Source organism: Pleuronectes platessa, chromosome 4 (genome assembly GCF_947347685.1).
Source record: "Pleuronectes platessa chromosome 4, fPlePla1.1, whole genome shotgun sequence".
Lineage (NCBI taxonomy): Eukaryota > Metazoa > Chordata > Actinopteri > Pleuronectiformes > Pleuronectidae > Pleuronectes > Pleuronectes platessa.
The window spans coordinates 12,039,425-12,056,135 of record NC_070629.1 but is presented as its reverse complement, the minus strand read 5'-3'; the positions used below and the strand labels follow the sequence as shown (position 1 = coordinate 12,056,135).

General features: G+C 42.1%; 2 protein-coding genes across 2 annotated transcripts; both read left to right on the top strand.

The window, feature by feature from the left end:
- Nucleotides 1–51: 51 nt before the first annotated feature.
- nono (non-POU domain containing, octamer-binding) lies at nucleotides 52–1,766 on the top strand. Its single transcript, XM_053420068.1, has one exon. It carries the CDS (start codon nucleotides 170–172, stop codon nucleotides 1,487–1,489), a length of 1,320 nt encoding a protein of 439 aa, XP_053276043.1. The 5' UTR covers nucleotides 52–169; the 3' UTR covers nucleotides 1,490–1,766.
- A 3,485-nt stretch (nucleotides 1,767–5,251) lies between these two features.
- npc1l1 (NPC1-like 1) lies at nucleotides 5,252–16,470 on the top strand. Its single transcript, XM_053420341.1, has 21 exons — nucleotides 5,252–5,462; nucleotides 6,723–6,884; nucleotides 7,007–7,918; nucleotides 8,418–8,711; nucleotides 8,947–9,170; nucleotides 9,287–9,387; nucleotides 9,482–9,654; nucleotides 10,223–10,351; nucleotides 11,287–11,469; nucleotides 11,555–11,669; nucleotides 11,776–12,041; nucleotides 12,160–12,249; nucleotides 12,337–12,527; nucleotides 13,207–13,334; nucleotides 13,440–13,569; nucleotides 13,659–13,714; nucleotides 13,804–13,954; nucleotides 14,052–14,283; nucleotides 14,665–14,778; nucleotides 15,237–15,399; nucleotides 15,495–16,470. Exons 1-21 carry the CDS (start codon nucleotides 5,421–5,423, stop codon nucleotides 15,707–15,709), a joined length of 4,071 nt encoding a protein of 1,356 aa, XP_053276316.1. The 5' UTR covers nucleotides 5,252–5,420; the 3' UTR covers nucleotides 15,710–16,470.
- The last annotated feature ends 241 nt before the right edge of the window (nucleotides 16,471–16,711 follow it).

Sequence of the window (16,711 nt, the reverse complement as noted above, 5' to 3'; positions counted from 1 at the left end):
GAGGTCACGACTTTTTGATTCTCTCGGCGCGCTGAGATGATGTCACAATAGCGTCGCGGCAGCAAGCAGGCTCGCCATTTTCGCTGCTCTTTGTGCGCCACCGTCCACCGAGAGTCTGCGTGCTTTTCCTCGAGCATTTCTTCCACTCGGGTTTAAATTCGGCTACACGATGCAGGGAAACAAAGGCCCTCAGCACAACCACGGCCCCAACCGCCCGGGAGAGCAGAAGAAACCCGGGGGGACGAACACCAATGGCCAGCAGCCGGATCCCAGCGACCATTCCAGCCCCAATGAGGCCTTCACCCTGGACATGCAGAGCTTCAGGAAGCCGGGGGAGAAGACCTTCACCCAGCGCAGCAGGCTGTTTGTGGGCAACCTCCCGACCGGAGTCACCGAGGAGGACATCGAGAAGCTCTTCAACAAGTACGGCAAGGCCAGCGAGATCTTCGTCAACAAGGACAGGGGCTTCGGCTTCATCCGGCTGGAGACCAGGATCATCGCAGAGATCGCCAGAGCCGAGCTGGACGATACCCAGTTCAGAGGCAGGCCCATACGGGTGAGGTTTGCGACCCACGGGGCTGCTCTGTCTTTGAAGAATCTGCCAGAGTTTGTGTCCAACGAGCTGCTGGAGGAGGCCTTCGCTGTGTTTGGTCAGATAGAGAGGGCGGTGGTCATAGTGGATGACCGGGGGAGGCCCACGGGGAAGGGGATTGTGGAGTACACCTCAAAGCCAGCTGCAAGAAAAGCTCTGGATAAGTGCAATGATGGTGCCTATGTTCTCACAGCCTTCCCTCGCCCCATCACAGTGGAACCCATGGAGCAGCTTGATGAAGAGGAGGGACTATCAGAGAAGATTATCAACAAAAACCAGCAGTATCACAAAGAACGTGAGCAGCCTCCTCGATTTGCCCAGCCGGGCTCCTTCGAGTTCGAGTATGCTATGCGCTGGAAGGCCCTGATGGAGATGGAGAAGCAGCAGTATGATATGGTGGACCGCAACATGAAAGAGGCTCAGGAGAAGCTGGAGGTCGAGATGGACGCGGCCAGACATGAGCATCAGGTGATGCTGATGAGGCAGGACCTGCTGAGGCGCCAGGAGGAGCTGCGGAGGATGGAGGAGCTCCACAGTCAGGAGGTGCTGAAGAGGAAACAGGCCGAGCTGCGGCAGGAAGAGGAGCACCGGAGGAGAGAGGAGGAGATGAGGATGCGCAACGAGGAGATGATGAAGAGGCAGCAGGAGGGCTTCAGAGGCAACTTCCCTGAAAACAGGGAGCAAGACATGAGGATGCACATGGCCGGTCATGGGATGAACAGAAACTCTCTGGGTGGTAGTTCTGGTCCTGCAGGTACTCCTGGCATGCCTGCTGAGAATGCTCCATTGATGCAGGGGCAAGGAAACAACAACATGCCCGGAGGAGGTCAGGGCGGCTTCCCCAGAGGCCTCCCTGGGCCTGGAGACTTTGGACCTAATAAGCAACGCAGATTTTGAATTCTATTTTTCTCTTCCATTTTCATACTCACTCTTTCTTAAAGTTCGGGTAGTGAACCTTAAATGAACTTTGAAAACTGTTGCATGTATTTTTCCCCCCTTTTTTTTATGTTTTATGTTTACTTTTGAATTATTTTTTAGTACTAAAATTTCAAAGCTGTCCAAATGAGCCACATCTTTTGCTTTCCCCCAAAAAATGTTGTATTTTTCATAGGGATAGGAAATGTTTTTGTCCTGGATATGTTGACTTTTCTGGAATAAAACCATGATTCCCTAAGATTTTTTGATTTATTCAGAATTGACCTTACAGATCTGTGCCGTGATGGGCTGTATATTTTACCACCTTAACAAGCTCACTCTTAGTCACTAAACTGGCTACACCAAGACATTTTTATCTCTGTGAGGCACATACAATGTCAACATGACCCTTCATGCAGTGTCTAATCATTGCTCCCTATTGTGTTTCTGGCAGAGATCAGAGTATGATTCACCTCCCTGGTATTGACCTGAAACCTGCTTCACAGACTCCACATGTTGCAAAGTGAATGAAAGTGAAGAATAAACTAAACAAACATCTCGTGTGAAGTTGTAGTTCATACTTGGCTTTTCAACATAGCTGCTAATAAGGTTAACTAGTCAGTCTTATAAGTTAACAATTATGCATTGATTACATTATGCAGTAATATTGAGTTTATAATTCATGTGCATAATCGAATGGTTTATTAGCTGTTGTGACTCTTCAGTGGAAAGGGTCAGTTGGCCATACAGTGATATCTCATCCACTCACAAATCCGAGTAGGCTGCAGGTTTGTTTTATACGTTATATTATTAACCGGAAGAGAGCAGCTCTAATCCAACACCTGCCAAACAAGACTGATTTTTAGTGACTCATTCACCAGGAAAGCAGAGAGGATCGATGAATGAGAATAAAGCCCACACAATGTAACGTAACACTGATACCTGCATACCTGCAAAGTGACAACAACCACTGCATATATCAACACAGAGTCCTGTATATGTCAAGATTGATTATAACTAGCTATGGGGGTTGAGGTGATATAATACTGATCTGATTCAGACTGTCTTTTTTTCTTCTTTGTTTCTGGTTTAATGAACAGGTTCTCAGACAGAAAAAAATATTTTGTGTCAAATGATAAATTATCATATCGATAAAAGCCAGAATTTCATGTGCAGCTCTGTGAATTTAAAGGAAACATGGTTTTCAGCACAGTAATACACATGCATCTAAGGTTTTAGGCTGTTTGACGCCTTGTCGAGATTTCAGTAATAATCTGTAATGTCAGCGAATCTTCACATGAATCAGGTTCACGTGTTTGAGTTTCACGAGGGAACTCATTCATCTAGTAACCTGCTATTATGAAACCCAAATAAAAACCTTGAAAAGAAACTGGTTTGATAACAAAGGCTAAGTTGATGGAAGCAGGCTGAAACATTTGGTCTTGCACAATGGGTAAACAGCTGAAACATGCATGTGCCCGGCTAGTGCAGTGAAAAGAGCTGGTTGACTTTGTGTTATTGTGCAGGACGATCAGCAGTTTTTCAACCATCGATCATTCAAACTTTATTTATGTAGCACCTTTTAAACCAATCAAATGCAATTCAGAGTGCTTTACATAACATAGTAAATCATATGATTAAATATGAATCAAAAACATTCAGATTGAGAGACTAATTCATACTAAAGCGATCATACTAGAAATCACAACAATAAAAGAAGATAGGATAATCAAATATTTGTAATATACAAATAACAATAGTACAAATATACAATAAATCCTTAAGAAATGATAAAATACTAGAGGACAGCCTGACTAAAAAGGTGGGTAAATTTAAATAACATTGAAATTAATCATAAAATCTATATGTAATTTATGTATGAATCTCTATACAGATAAAGGCAGGAATGTGTTGAAATCCCAAAGTGAAAGCGGGAGATGATTCCACAGGAGAGGAGCTTGATGGCTGAAAGCTCTGGCTCCTTCTCCGCTTTTAGAGACTTTTGTGACGACAAGTTCTGGGAGCAAAGTGCTCTAGTGGGGTGATATGGGACTATGAGCTACTTAAGGTATGATGGTGCTATAGTATTAAGGTCCTTGTAGGTGATCACCTTGAATGTCAAGCTATCTGTTCTCAGGTGATTTGTTCCCCTCACTGTTATCTGAGAGGGCGATGATCGTTGCAGAGATTTGAGGATCCCGGTATCTCCATCACAAAGAGGGGTTTTATCCTCTGAGCCAGTTTTCAGCTGATAGCTAAGATCTTTCAAGGAAACTACCCTTCACCCGGAGTCCAAAAAGTCAAGATAACCAGCTTTCTCCAGCATCCAGCCAGCACAATAGATAATGGTTGTCAATGTCATAAAGGGGGGAAAGTGTGAGCTATCTGGAGTTGACTTCGGTGAAAGTTTACAGATACTTCTTAAACACTCTGTACCTTGGAGGACACACGGCAAGACATTTTCCCACAGCTCTGTCTGTGAAAGCTGAGACTTTTTTCTATTAATCGTGAATCTAAGGCTGTCGAACGGGATGATTTGATAGATTTAACGTGCGTATTTCTTTAATTACAATGGAATAATATTTAAAAGCTTGCATGCATAAATAAATAATATTCATGTCAAACTAAATAAACTTTGACAAGAGACACTGATAAGCGGTATTAATGTACATTTGATTTATCACATTTCTGTCCAATGAGTACAAATGATGACATAAATACATAGTTATATACAAATGAATATAGTGCAGTTGAAATATTAAGTGTTTACAGTAATAAAAATTATAAAACTGCAATTCTTCCTTTCATTTACTGAATGAAAGTATAGAAAAAGTCAGTAAATTGATGGGGGAATAAATTGATGAATATATGTGCTGATAAACCACATGATTTTACCTTTAATCTGAATGGCGTGCACTGCAGAGTCTCATAATCTTTTGTTGTTTTGGCCAAGCTACAAAATTCAAATCTATTAAGAGCAAAGAACAACACCATGAGACATCTTGCTCATTGTCTTATTTTACCATATCTGTTTATCATAAAAAAAACCGTCGCCCTGATATCTCTGATGGCCTTACAATTCCATGGCACGACCGTGGAGCCTTCCTTGTGAGCTTTATCTCGACTCTGTCCTTGACATGCGATAAGACCATTTTTTATAAAACATAAATGGGGTAGGAAGTGATTGGTCATGGTATTCTGGCACCATGACAACCTGCGACTATCATCAGTCTTTTAGTGGATTCGATGGGTGACGTTTGAATAAAAAAACTAAATATCAGAAAGAAAGGTTTCAGGGATATTACACTCTGCACCTTGGAAATCGGATGGACTGCACCAATCAGTGTCACTTAGATTATGGTCTAAAGGTCATCTTCAGGCTTACTGTGGTGGGGTGTACTGTACTTTGCCTGTTTACAGTATAAACTGTAAAACAACAATAACAAAACAAACAGAAATGCCACTGATTTGCAGAAACCAATGTCTTTAATATAAACACATTTACAGGAACAGTAATGGCGACAATCTGATACATTTTCAGGTGAAGGAGAGACACTCCTTTGTCAAGATCCGGGTGTGGTTGTTGTTTTGGTGTCTCCCATAGTTTCTTCCTTGTGCTTTGGCTCTCCCCAGCAACCCTATCAAAATCCCTCCCATGTTAATTATCGACAGTGATATTGATCATTCAATGCTGTGATTGGACAGCTGCATCACCAGACCAGATAAGAAAGCTGAGACGTCACAGGAGTGGTGACATCGGGCTTGTCCAAAACCCTAACACAGGTGATAGGAGAGAGAGGACACCCCAGAGCTCTTCGGTCACTGTCTTACATTGTCTGATGTATCATCCAGCAGACCAACACTGATTAATATACACTCCTCTTTACTGTACCCGAGGACCCTGACAGGAATCATGGTCCACGTAACGAGCCTGGTCGTCTTTCTGACCTGCATGGTAAGTTGATCTGGTCATTTTTCTCTGTTAGTCAGTCGATACCTGATAATTGAGTTTCATAAGGTGCACCGCAATATAGATACTAGGTTAAGGTAAAAGTAATAGAATGTAAGGTATGTGATTTCTTTTGTAATTTAAATTCATAACAGATTTAATCAATTACACATTTCAGGGAAAGAAATTGATATTTGCAGTCACAAAAGACGGCATTAAATTTTTTTTTTTTGGATAAAGGACCATAAATGTCAAAGCAAAAACAGTGTTTCCCTGCTTGCTTACACTTAAGCATCCAAAGTTAGTGAAGTTTTCACACAGGCAACAAAGATAAAGTGCCGTCTGAGTTCACTGTTATTGAAGATGGTAAAAGCCGAATTAAAAAAACAACAAAAGGAAATATACTGTAAACTACAGTGTCTGCTGCCGTTCTCTTGATATATTTAAACTGTGTTTATTAAGGCATTTGAAATCTTCTGTAGACTTAAAGTTCAACTGAAATAGGTTATTATATTTGAAGTGATGTCAACTTTAACTTCTGAAGCTGCACTCTTAAACATTTCATTGACCAAATTCAATGTATGAGCACAGAGAGAAGGAGGGAATCAAACTGAGTGAAACTTGGCACAATTCAAATAGCACCCGCTGACGTCAGGTGTTTACAGCAGCTCCACAACTCCTTTCAACTATGTCCTCTATTCACCACACTGACCATATGTGGTCAGGATACACACAATATGTGTTTAAAGTTTAAGTTTATTTATGCAGTTGAGTGCATTGGAACAATTGCCAGCCATAGCGCTTTTACATAAATGTTTTACATAATGCACATACTATGTTCGTAAACTTGTGAAACATCAATATTTAACACTTTTACTGAATAATAATTTATTTTGTTGTTCATTTATTTGTTATAAGCTATGGATATTGTAATCAACCTTGAACAACTTTTCCAATTTGCAATTTTTGTTATCTTGCCAGCGGACATTAAGTAGCTGAGAGGACACAGGACACAGTGCAGCTGTAAAGTCATTAGGATAATAACACTACTGGTGGACATCCTAAACCTTTCGTGCCGCTTTTAAAATCATCAATTTTTACCTGTGAATTGCTATAAATTATGCAGATAAATGCAAGGTAGGGCCAAAGATCTAGAATACAAATGACATCATCAATATTTGAGTTTTGAGTAGAAACTGCATTTAAGATTTCCCTTCTTTTTTCCAGTTAACTAACGTGTATGTGTAACTTATGTCCTCCACACAGGTTCTGTCCGAGGCCCAGCATGAGCCTGGCTACTGTTCTTTCTATGAGGAGTGCGGATCTAACCCACTCATAGAAAATCCCCTTATTCCTGCTATTGTCCCCTGTCTAAACTACAGCAGAGCCCGACTAGTCACAGGAAATCACTACACTCAACTCAAAAAGGTGTGTATATGTCAATAACAGTTTGAAGAACATAGGAATTAATAAAGTATTGTAGTGTCGGACCATCCCCACAATATGTGTAGTTCTGTCTTGTGTTAAAAAAGCACCTGTTATGACCCTAGGTGTGTCCAGTCTTGGACCGTGGCGAGGGCAACACTTACGCCTGCTGCTCAACCAAACAGTTGACATCCCTTGATATGAGCCTGGTCCTGTCCAAGGCCGTGCTGAACCGTTGTCCCTCCTGCGCTGAGAACTTTGCCCACCTGCACTGCATCAACACCTGCAGCCCCAACCAGAGCCAGACAGTGAAAATCACAAAGGTCATGAACCTCACTGAGTCAAACGTGACGAGGGTGGTCGTGGTGGGTTACCAGGCCTTCCTCAGCGACACCTTTGCAGACGGGTCGTTCCAGTCCTGTAAAAATGTCAGGATACCTGCCACAGGGGGGTTCGCCATCGGCACCATGTGTGGACGATACGGCGCCAAGCTGTGTAACGCTCAGCGCTGGTATGACTTCCAGGGAGACTCCAGCAACGGCCTGGCTCCACTGGACCTCGACTTCAAGCTGATAAAGGAGGGAGACACTGAGGGAGTACCAGAGGGTGTGATTCCCTACAACGGACGTGCACTGAAGTGTAATGAGACCACGCCTTCAGGAGGCCAAGTCTGCTCCTGCCTAGACTGCCAAGCGTCGTGCCCGAGTATCCCTCCTCCATCGCGGCCCCCGGGTCCCTTCAGACTCTTGGGGACAGACGGCTTCCTTGTGATCTCCATCATCTTGCTCTGTCTCCTGCTATTTTCCTTCCTATTGTACCTCTTTGTCTCTTTCTGGGTGATGTCTAAGAAGAGAGACGATGAAAAGAAAGGAATGAGGAAGGCGAACGGCAAAGACCAGAACAGTAATGATGTGACTCAGCGACTCATTGACCCGTCGGAGGTGACGTGCGCTGAAAGGAACAGCCTGGCAGCTCAAGCTCTCATGAGCTCATGGTTTCGTCAATGGGGAATCCTCATGGCCACTTATCCTCTCATAGTAAGTATTTTTAAGCACATGACGGCAGGTACAGATCACTGAGGTAAAAGTCAGTCCGTGTACCTCGGCCAAAGCAAAACAGTCCCCTTATGAAACCGCTCCATATTACACACTTGTGAATATCAGTTTTGTAAATATGTCAGATCCATGAATGTCCTATCTTACAAAGCGACGGAAATTTTATCTAAATAAAATTCCTGGATTTGCTCCCTGTTACAAATTCTTACAAAAATGTGTTTTCCTGACCCATGCCACATGCGTTCTCCAAATTTCATGATAATTTGTCCAGTGGTTTTTGGCGTTCTCCTGCTAACTAACAGACAAACAAACACATCACCTCCTTGGCGTAGCTAAAAATGGACAGAAACCACATTTTCATATGACAAACTTTTCCACAAACCATCACAACAGTTTTTAGTCACAGTGGCTTCCAACCAAACAAATGTCAGCCTGATGAAAAAGATTTGCCTCTGTTGCTAATATTGAATCTTCATTCAAGGTGCTCCTGCTGTCGGCTGCAGTCACGGCTGTTTTCGCTGCCGGCCTCAAATCCATCGAGCTCACCACTGACCCAGTGGAGCTGTGGTCCGCTCCCGAAAGCCGGGCCCGCCAGGAGAAAACCTTCCACGACACATACTTTGACCCCTTCTTCAGAACCAACCAGCTGATCTTGACAGCGCCAAACAGAGAGGGCTACATTTATGATTCCTTGCTGTTTGGTCGACAGAACTTCAGTGGGATCATATCTAAGGATCTCATCATCCAGCTGCTGGAGCTCCAGACACGAATTCAGGTATGAATCAAGAATGTCGCTCAGTAGAGTGCATACCTCTACCAAGGCCCAACATTTCCCTTGAATTTAATCAAGCTGCACCAAATTTGACCACCACATAGATATCAGTTTCCTAAATGTGCTCTAGATGATTTTTTTAAACAAAAATCCATGAATAATACCTTAGGGCAAAAAGGGAAAGAGTTGAAAAACCTCATCATATTATTTTGACGCCATGATGCCTCTTGTTTTCCAGAACATTGAGTTCTGGTCAGAAGATCTGAACCGCACAGCAAGTCTGAAGGATGTGTGTTTCGCGCCTCTGAGCCCAAACAATGTCTCCCTGATGGACTGTGCAACCAACAGTTTGCCACAGTACTTCCAGAACAGCCTGGACAACATTAACGCTAAGGTGAACATGACAGAGCTGGGGGTGACCAAAGAGGTGGACTGGAGAGACCACTTGTTTTACTGCCTCAAGTAAGGATTCAGCAAATAGGATTTCAACCCAAACTGAAAACATTGGCGACTGATTTGCAGCTTCACAGTGACTCAAATGTAACTTTCCTTTTCCCCCCCCCCTGTCCTTTCTCAAGCTCTCCCCTGTCCTTCAAAGACATCACTGATTTGGGGATGAGCTGCATGGCTGACTACGGAGCTCCAGTCTTCTCCTTTCTAGCAGTTGGAGGCTATACAAGTTAGTGACTTTCAGCATTATCCTTTACACAGAAACTCACTAGACTGCACTCCCAACTCGTTCCTTCAATGCTAATCCTCCCGCTTTTCCCCAGATGACGACTTCACCAATGCCGAGGCTTTAATCCTGACCTTCTCCCTCAACAACTACGCTCGAACCAACCCCAAGTTTAAAGTGGCCATGCAGTGGGAAACAGAGTTTCTTAAAATTGTCCAAGAGTACCAGAAAGACCCTGCCAACAACTTCACCTTTGCTTACATGGCAGAGGTACGGTAAACTCACAAATCACATCATGCATATTTTCACATTATCAACAATCCCCAAGTGACCTAAACGCTGTTCAGATATAAGATCTCCTGAGCTGTCCTGAGATATAAGATCTCAAGTGGACAGTTTGTCTGTTTACACCTGGGATTCAAATGCATCCAGACTGTGTCTCCCACTTCAGATCGGATCACTCAGGATGGATGTTAAAGGTCCAGTGTCAAAGATTTAGATGAAAGGGATCTAAATTCTTCACACTGAACCTTTAATTCCAGATCTGAACAGTGTTTAAGACCATGACCAGGTAACCTTAGCCTGACCAGGGACCTTTATTGCTTGTGACTTCTTGAAATCCCTCCACCTATTTCGTCATCTCATATTTAGTAGAATCAAAAATGTAAAAAAAAGCAATAATCAGTGCCATGTTGATAAAGACCTGCTGTTACAGCTTGCCAAGGGTTGGGTGGCATCCTTACCTCTTTTTCACCTCACTATCTTAACTCTTTAGCTCCTAATCTTTGAGTTATCTCTGATACCACTCCCCACCTGAAACCCTCTTCTCTTTCCATAGAGGTCCCTGGAGGACGAGATAAATCGGACCACGGCAGAGGACATCCCCATCTTTATGATTAGCTATGCTGTCATCTTTATTTACATTTCTGTTGCTCTGGGAGAGTACACTTCATGGAAACGCATACTGGTAAGACTTCACAGATAGTACTGTCCGCACTATATTTTCAATGTACTCAAATGGTCAATTAACCAATTTGGGCCGAATATCTACTGGATTTATTATCAGAAATCTTTATAAAGACTTTCATGGTCAACAGATAACGAAATATAATGGCTGTCATTTTTCTCTGCTCATAACTTTAGCCCCACCACAGGTTAAAAATGTTCCTCTCATTATATTTAAATTGGAGAATATTCAATATTTTATTTGTGATCCAACACCTGCAATGCAAATGGCCTTTTTAGCATCCTCAGCTGTACTTTGTGTCAGGGGCTATTTACGAAATGTTAATTTAATTAGTATGTTTGTATGCATGTTTATGTATGTGTATGTAAGTATATATATGTATGTGCGTGTCTGTGTCTGTGTGTGTTATTTATGCAGATGTTTGGATATGTATGTTTTTTTCAGTGGGTATGTATATGTATATAGGTGTATGTAGGTATATATAAAGGGGTCTATGTATATTATGTTATTCCATGCATTGCATTCTGACATTATGGTTAAAAAATTATAAACACAGTCACAAAAAAAAGAATAAAAAACATACTAAAATAAGCATGCAGCAATATGTTGCTGCCCTGCTGTGCCTGACTGCAGACCAGCCTTACACAAAGGCGATAGTGCAGCAGTTACGATGTTGCTACACAACTTTGTTTTTTTTAAACTTAAAATGGAAGTCTGCAAGTAACATTTATGAAACAGTACTTATCATACATGTGATAAGGAGAAACTGCAGTGTTGCTATGTCAGCTGTAAAGTGCTTTAACGTCTCAGTGGAGCACATCGTACATTGGCCTCAAAGTTATACAATAAAGAAAGCATGATATGACAAAGATATGGGAAGAACATGGTTCAGAGAGTTGAATGCACATCTGGATTCTTATCGCTCTGTCCTCAAGGTGGACTCCAAGTTCCTGGTGGGTCTGGGTGGGATCCTGGTGGTCGGCTGCTCTGTCCTGACTTCCTTTGGCTTCTACTCCTGGATCGGCATCCCCTCTTCGCTGGTCATTCTGCAGGTTGTGCCCTTCCTGGTGCTCGCTGTAGGAGCTGACAACATCTTCATCTTTGTTCTGGAGTACCAGGTACATACCGTGCACCCTAGTTGTTGGATATAGATGATTTTAAGAAATACAAATTTCAAGTAATGTGATACATGCATCCTTGCAGAGAGATGCACGAAGGCCTGGAGAAAAAAGAGAGGAGCAGATTGGACGTGTCCTTGGAAACGTAGCTCCCAGCATGCTCCTGTGCAGTCTGTCTGAGTCTATCTGCTTCTTTCTAGGTAGGAACAACCGATAACAGTGACTTATGAAAAGGTGTCACTGAAGGGCATCATGCTGCGTTTCCATACAATGTGTTAACCTGTGATCATGTCTCGGTTACCCAAGGGGCCCTCTCCACCATGCCAGCAGTCAGGACCTTCGCTCTGTACGCTGCTCTGGCTGTGCTCATGGACTTCATCCTGCAGATGACGGCCTTTGTGGCGCTGCTGTCCCTGGATGCCCGGCGCCAAGACAACAACCGCTGTGAACTGCTCTGCTGTGTCAAAGTGTCAACGCAGCGTCCCAACAAGCCAAATGAAGGCTTTCTGATGCCCTTAATGAGGAAGTATTACGCGCCAGTCCTACTGAGCCGCTACAGCAGGATCTTAGTGGTAAAGCTAACACTTCAGCCGTAAACATTTCACAGATTCTCAAGCTGTGGCCTCTGATGTGACTAAAATATATTTTTAAAAAAAGTTAAAAGGTTCATATTTTTCTTGTGTTCTGCAGATGTTGGTTTTCATCTTCATGCTCTGTGGATCTATATTCCTCATGTTTAATGTCACAGTTGGTCTGGATCAGGAGCTGGCTATGCCCCAGGTCCGTACACACTTTTACATAAACTTAAATGAATGCTCGCACAGTCTTGTGTTAATGTAACCTTACAAACATTTTGTTTTTGTGCAGGGCTCTTATATGTTGGACTACTTCAAGTACTTGTACAAATACTTTGAAGTTGGAGTTCCTGTTTACTTTGTCACAAAAAGGGGCTTCAACTTCACCACTGTGGAGGGCATGAATGGCGCTTGCTCCAGCGTGGGTTGTGATCAATTCTCACTAACCCAGAAGATCCAGTATGCCACCAATGACCCTGATCTGTGAGTTTTTCATAACCTCAAAGCAAGGAAACAGGCTTGTAGGAGCGGTTGCTTCCTAACTCAGCAACAATCAGTTGGATCAAATTAATGAAGAGTGTCTTTATCCTTTATATCATCATCATCATCATCATTTTTTTTACCCACACATCCTTGAACCAAGGTTCAAGGCTGACCTGTACCTGATATCGATATTACCCCTGTCTCTCTTATACTATCCAATCAGAGCAGTTAATGATAAACTGAGTTATATGAACACCACTGAGCAGATAAAAGCTGCCTCTTACACGTTTAGCCATGCAGATAGCAAACACTCAAAGTATTCCCTATAATTGCTGTACTTACAGTATGTGGAGCTTCCAGTTGTATTTTGACAGTTTCCAGTCTTTATGCTAAGCTAACTAGCTGCTGACTGTAGCTTCAAAAAATATAATACAGACAAGGGGCGTCATCTCTTCTAATTTACAGTGATAAGTGTGTTTCAAACTAAACAAATATAGCATCAAATTAAATTATATAACTGAGAGCTGATTTAAATATTTACATCTCAGTATTGTAACAGATTTACACATTGTTATATTTGGTCTATTCGTGGCATTTGTAGCTGTAACAAATAGATAATATATATACTCTTATCCTTTCATCATGGACCTTTGCTGTCTTTTTACAATTTGATGTGTAGATCCTACTTGGCTATTCCTGCTAACTCTTGGGTGGATGACTTCATTGACTGGCTGAACCCTGGATCCAAATGTTGTCGTCTGTACACCACCAGTGCAAATAATGGAAACTTCTGTCCTGCAACTGAAGGTGAGAATCACGGCTGAGAAAACAGCCAATCTTTACCGAGAATTCCCTTGTATGACTCTACCTGTACTTTATCAACACTCTTACTCTCCCCCCATGTCTCCATAGCTGCTAACCTTTGTAGACGTAAATGTATGCTTCCTCCTTCGAATGGCGTCCTCAGGCCAAGTGTAGAACAATTCAACCGTTTCCTCCCCGACTTCCTGGGTAACAGGCCTGACCTGCAGTGCCCCAAAGGGTGTGTATCATAGTTGCACACATACACACAAAAAGATCACACCACGGAAACAACAGTGTCACGGCTTAATTTTTTTTTACTTTTCACAGTGGTCTTGGGGCCTACGACAAGGCCGTGGTGAGAGATGCGAGCGGAGAAATTATAGGTAAGTCATCGCCAAGCAGTCAAAGATGTTACGCTGTAAATAGAAATCCAAATAATGAGTGATCCTCTTTTTTTCCTGCTTGGTCCCAGCCACTCGGTTCATGGCTTACCACACACCTTTAACAAACTCTCAGGAGTTCACTGCTGCGCTGCTGAAGTCCAGAGAGCTGGCCCACAATATCACCATGGGCATGAGGAATATCCCTGGCACCTCACCTGACTTTGAAGTATTTCCCTACACGTATGTACTTTCAGTTCCCAAACTCCTATATAACACCTTCCATCTACAGCACTTTGGACAGACACTGACCATTGTTTTGCTCCTCTCTGTCTTCAAGGGTAACTAATGTGTTTTACGAGCAGTACCTGACTATTGTGCCGGAGGGACTCTACAACCTCTCGCTGTGTCTGCTGCCGACCTTCGTGGTGTGCTGCCTGCTTCTGGGTCTGGACCTGCGCTCCGGCCTGCTCAACCTGATCACCATAATTATGATCATCGTGGACACTGTGGGCGTCATGACACTGTGGAACATAGACTACAACGCGGTGGCCCTTATCAATCTGGTCACGGTGAGTTCATGTTTGTGATGGGGCTTAAAGGGGCACTCCATCCACTTTACAAAGCTCATTCTACCTGTCATGAGGAGTGCTGCTCAGCCTGTGAAGACAGTTGTATGTCATCTTTACTTTGAGTGTATATTGAATCCTCCATTTTACGGGTACATATATAAATGTATTTAGAATCTCCTTACCATTACAGTTTCATTGTGATTTCTTTTATTATTTTTTTGAAACTGTACATATAAAATTGTAGGCAAACTTCTCTGTGATAATTCCTTTTTATAAAAAATACAATTATGATATGAAAACATTGACAGAAACATTGTTTCCAGGAAGTTAAGTTCTAAATGTACATACAGATTTACATATACATTCTTCATGTTGTTGCAGGCGGTGGGCATCTCTGTGGAGTTTGTGTCACATATGACGAGAGCCTTTGCGCTCAGCACCAAGCCCACACATGTGGAAAGAGCTATGGAGGCTACAGCCAATATGGGCAGTGCGGTAAGTGAACGGCAGTATAAGGCAAGCTAGTGCAGAATCACTCACAAATTTAAAGCACAAATGTCAAGAAAACTCGAAGAGCACAGATATACTTTTTCCAAGGCTATCAATATTACACAATTGTTTATTTCTTATAGTAGAAAATGTAAACGGACAGATAACGTAAGTGATTTAATAAACATATTTAAAAAATGACAGAATCTGCCCCCCAATCTCCACATGAGATGGGTTCTTCCAAGGCCTAAGCATCATCCCTCCTCCACGTTTGGAGGCAATCGTTCTGGGGATTTTTGCGTAATCTTGCTAATACATAAACTAACTAATAAACAAACAATCAGACCTGGGGGAAAGAAGAGTTAATAAAGGTTCACTTTTAGTGCCACACACAGTTAATTGTATGAGCATCCATGATCATCTGCTGCTGTCTGAGTTAAACATGGATATTTTGTACCCTGAAGGTTGTTGCTGGTGTTGCCATGACCAACCTGCCGGGCATCCTTGTGCTGGCGTTTGCCAAAGCACAGCTCATCCAGATCTTCTTCTTCCGGTTAAACCTGGTCATCACACTTCTGGGGCTGGCTCATGGACTCATCTTCCTCCCTGTGCTGCTTAGCTACTTTGGTAGGCACTTTATTTCAGCACTTTTCTTCTATGCACCTGAGAAAATCAATTAAACTGGGAGTGAGGAGTAAAATCTGTCTGTTTTCTGTTCTTAGGTCCTAATGTGAACAAGGCAGTGCTGCTGCAGCTGCAACAGGAAAAAGCTAAGGCCAGCCAGGAGCTGGAGATGGGGAACCACATGAGAAGTGTCTATGATAACCTGAGTTATGAAGACGTTGAGATAAAACCGGAGCCAGACTCAAATGCTGTCACAGCTGCAAGCGGACCTTCAACCATTATAGAAAAAGAGGAGATAAATGACTGTCTCTGAGCGCTGACATCAAGAGCGGTTTCTATCAGCCCTGATGAGTAAATACCTCCGTAACAAGCTGCAAAAGGATGGACAAGGGAATGGACAGAGAGAGTAAAATAAGTCATTAACTTAACTATGTACCTCAATCAGAAATGGACCAGGGGACTGTCAACAACATACAGTTGTGCAATATTTCTTAGCAAAGCAAGATCGGACTGCTGCAATGAATATCGACCCTCCTGTTTCGTCGAAAGAGAAACTATGAGTCTCTCTTTACAGGCACTGCAGCTGGGCAGGGTTTGTTTTTCAGGTTGTGGAAATGTGCGATAGGAAAGGAGGTCGACTAAATGTTCTTGAATGAGTAATATTTTTATTTTTTTATTGAGTAATTATTTTGTATGTGAAGACTACACATAACTACTGTTTCGAGTGATTCACTAACTACCCAGCATTTCATATGATAGTTTATTCAATTGCAGTATGTTGCTATTGCTGTAAAATGTGCAATCAGTGAGAAAACGTTGAGTATTTGTATTAGTTAAGTAAATATCCTTATTAAAAACATGTTTTCCATGATCACTGCTTATAAATTAAAGATAGGAAATACCCGTCTCATATATTGTCTGTTAGGACTCTTAATACTCTTTAAAATTTTGTATTTTATTACTTTAAGAAATATAAAAATGTTCATTAATAATTAATTACAAGTATACAAATATTAAATAACTAGTTTTGGATCAAAACTTTACTAAGGCAATAATAAAAACCAATCAAAGAAAGTACTTCATATCATTGTGAGTCTCAGGAAGTGGAAATTAAATGGTTTCACTTATCACTAATTTAACTGATCTCCAAAAAATTGTTCATTTTCTAGCTACACTTGAGCAATTTGCTCTCAAGTTGAAAACGTCATTTTTCTAAGTTGCAACAGGTTTGTTTTAATGAGAAATATAAAACAATTTCATTAGGCTTCCGACAGATGAGCATGGAACGTTTTAACAACAAATTGTGAGTAGTAAA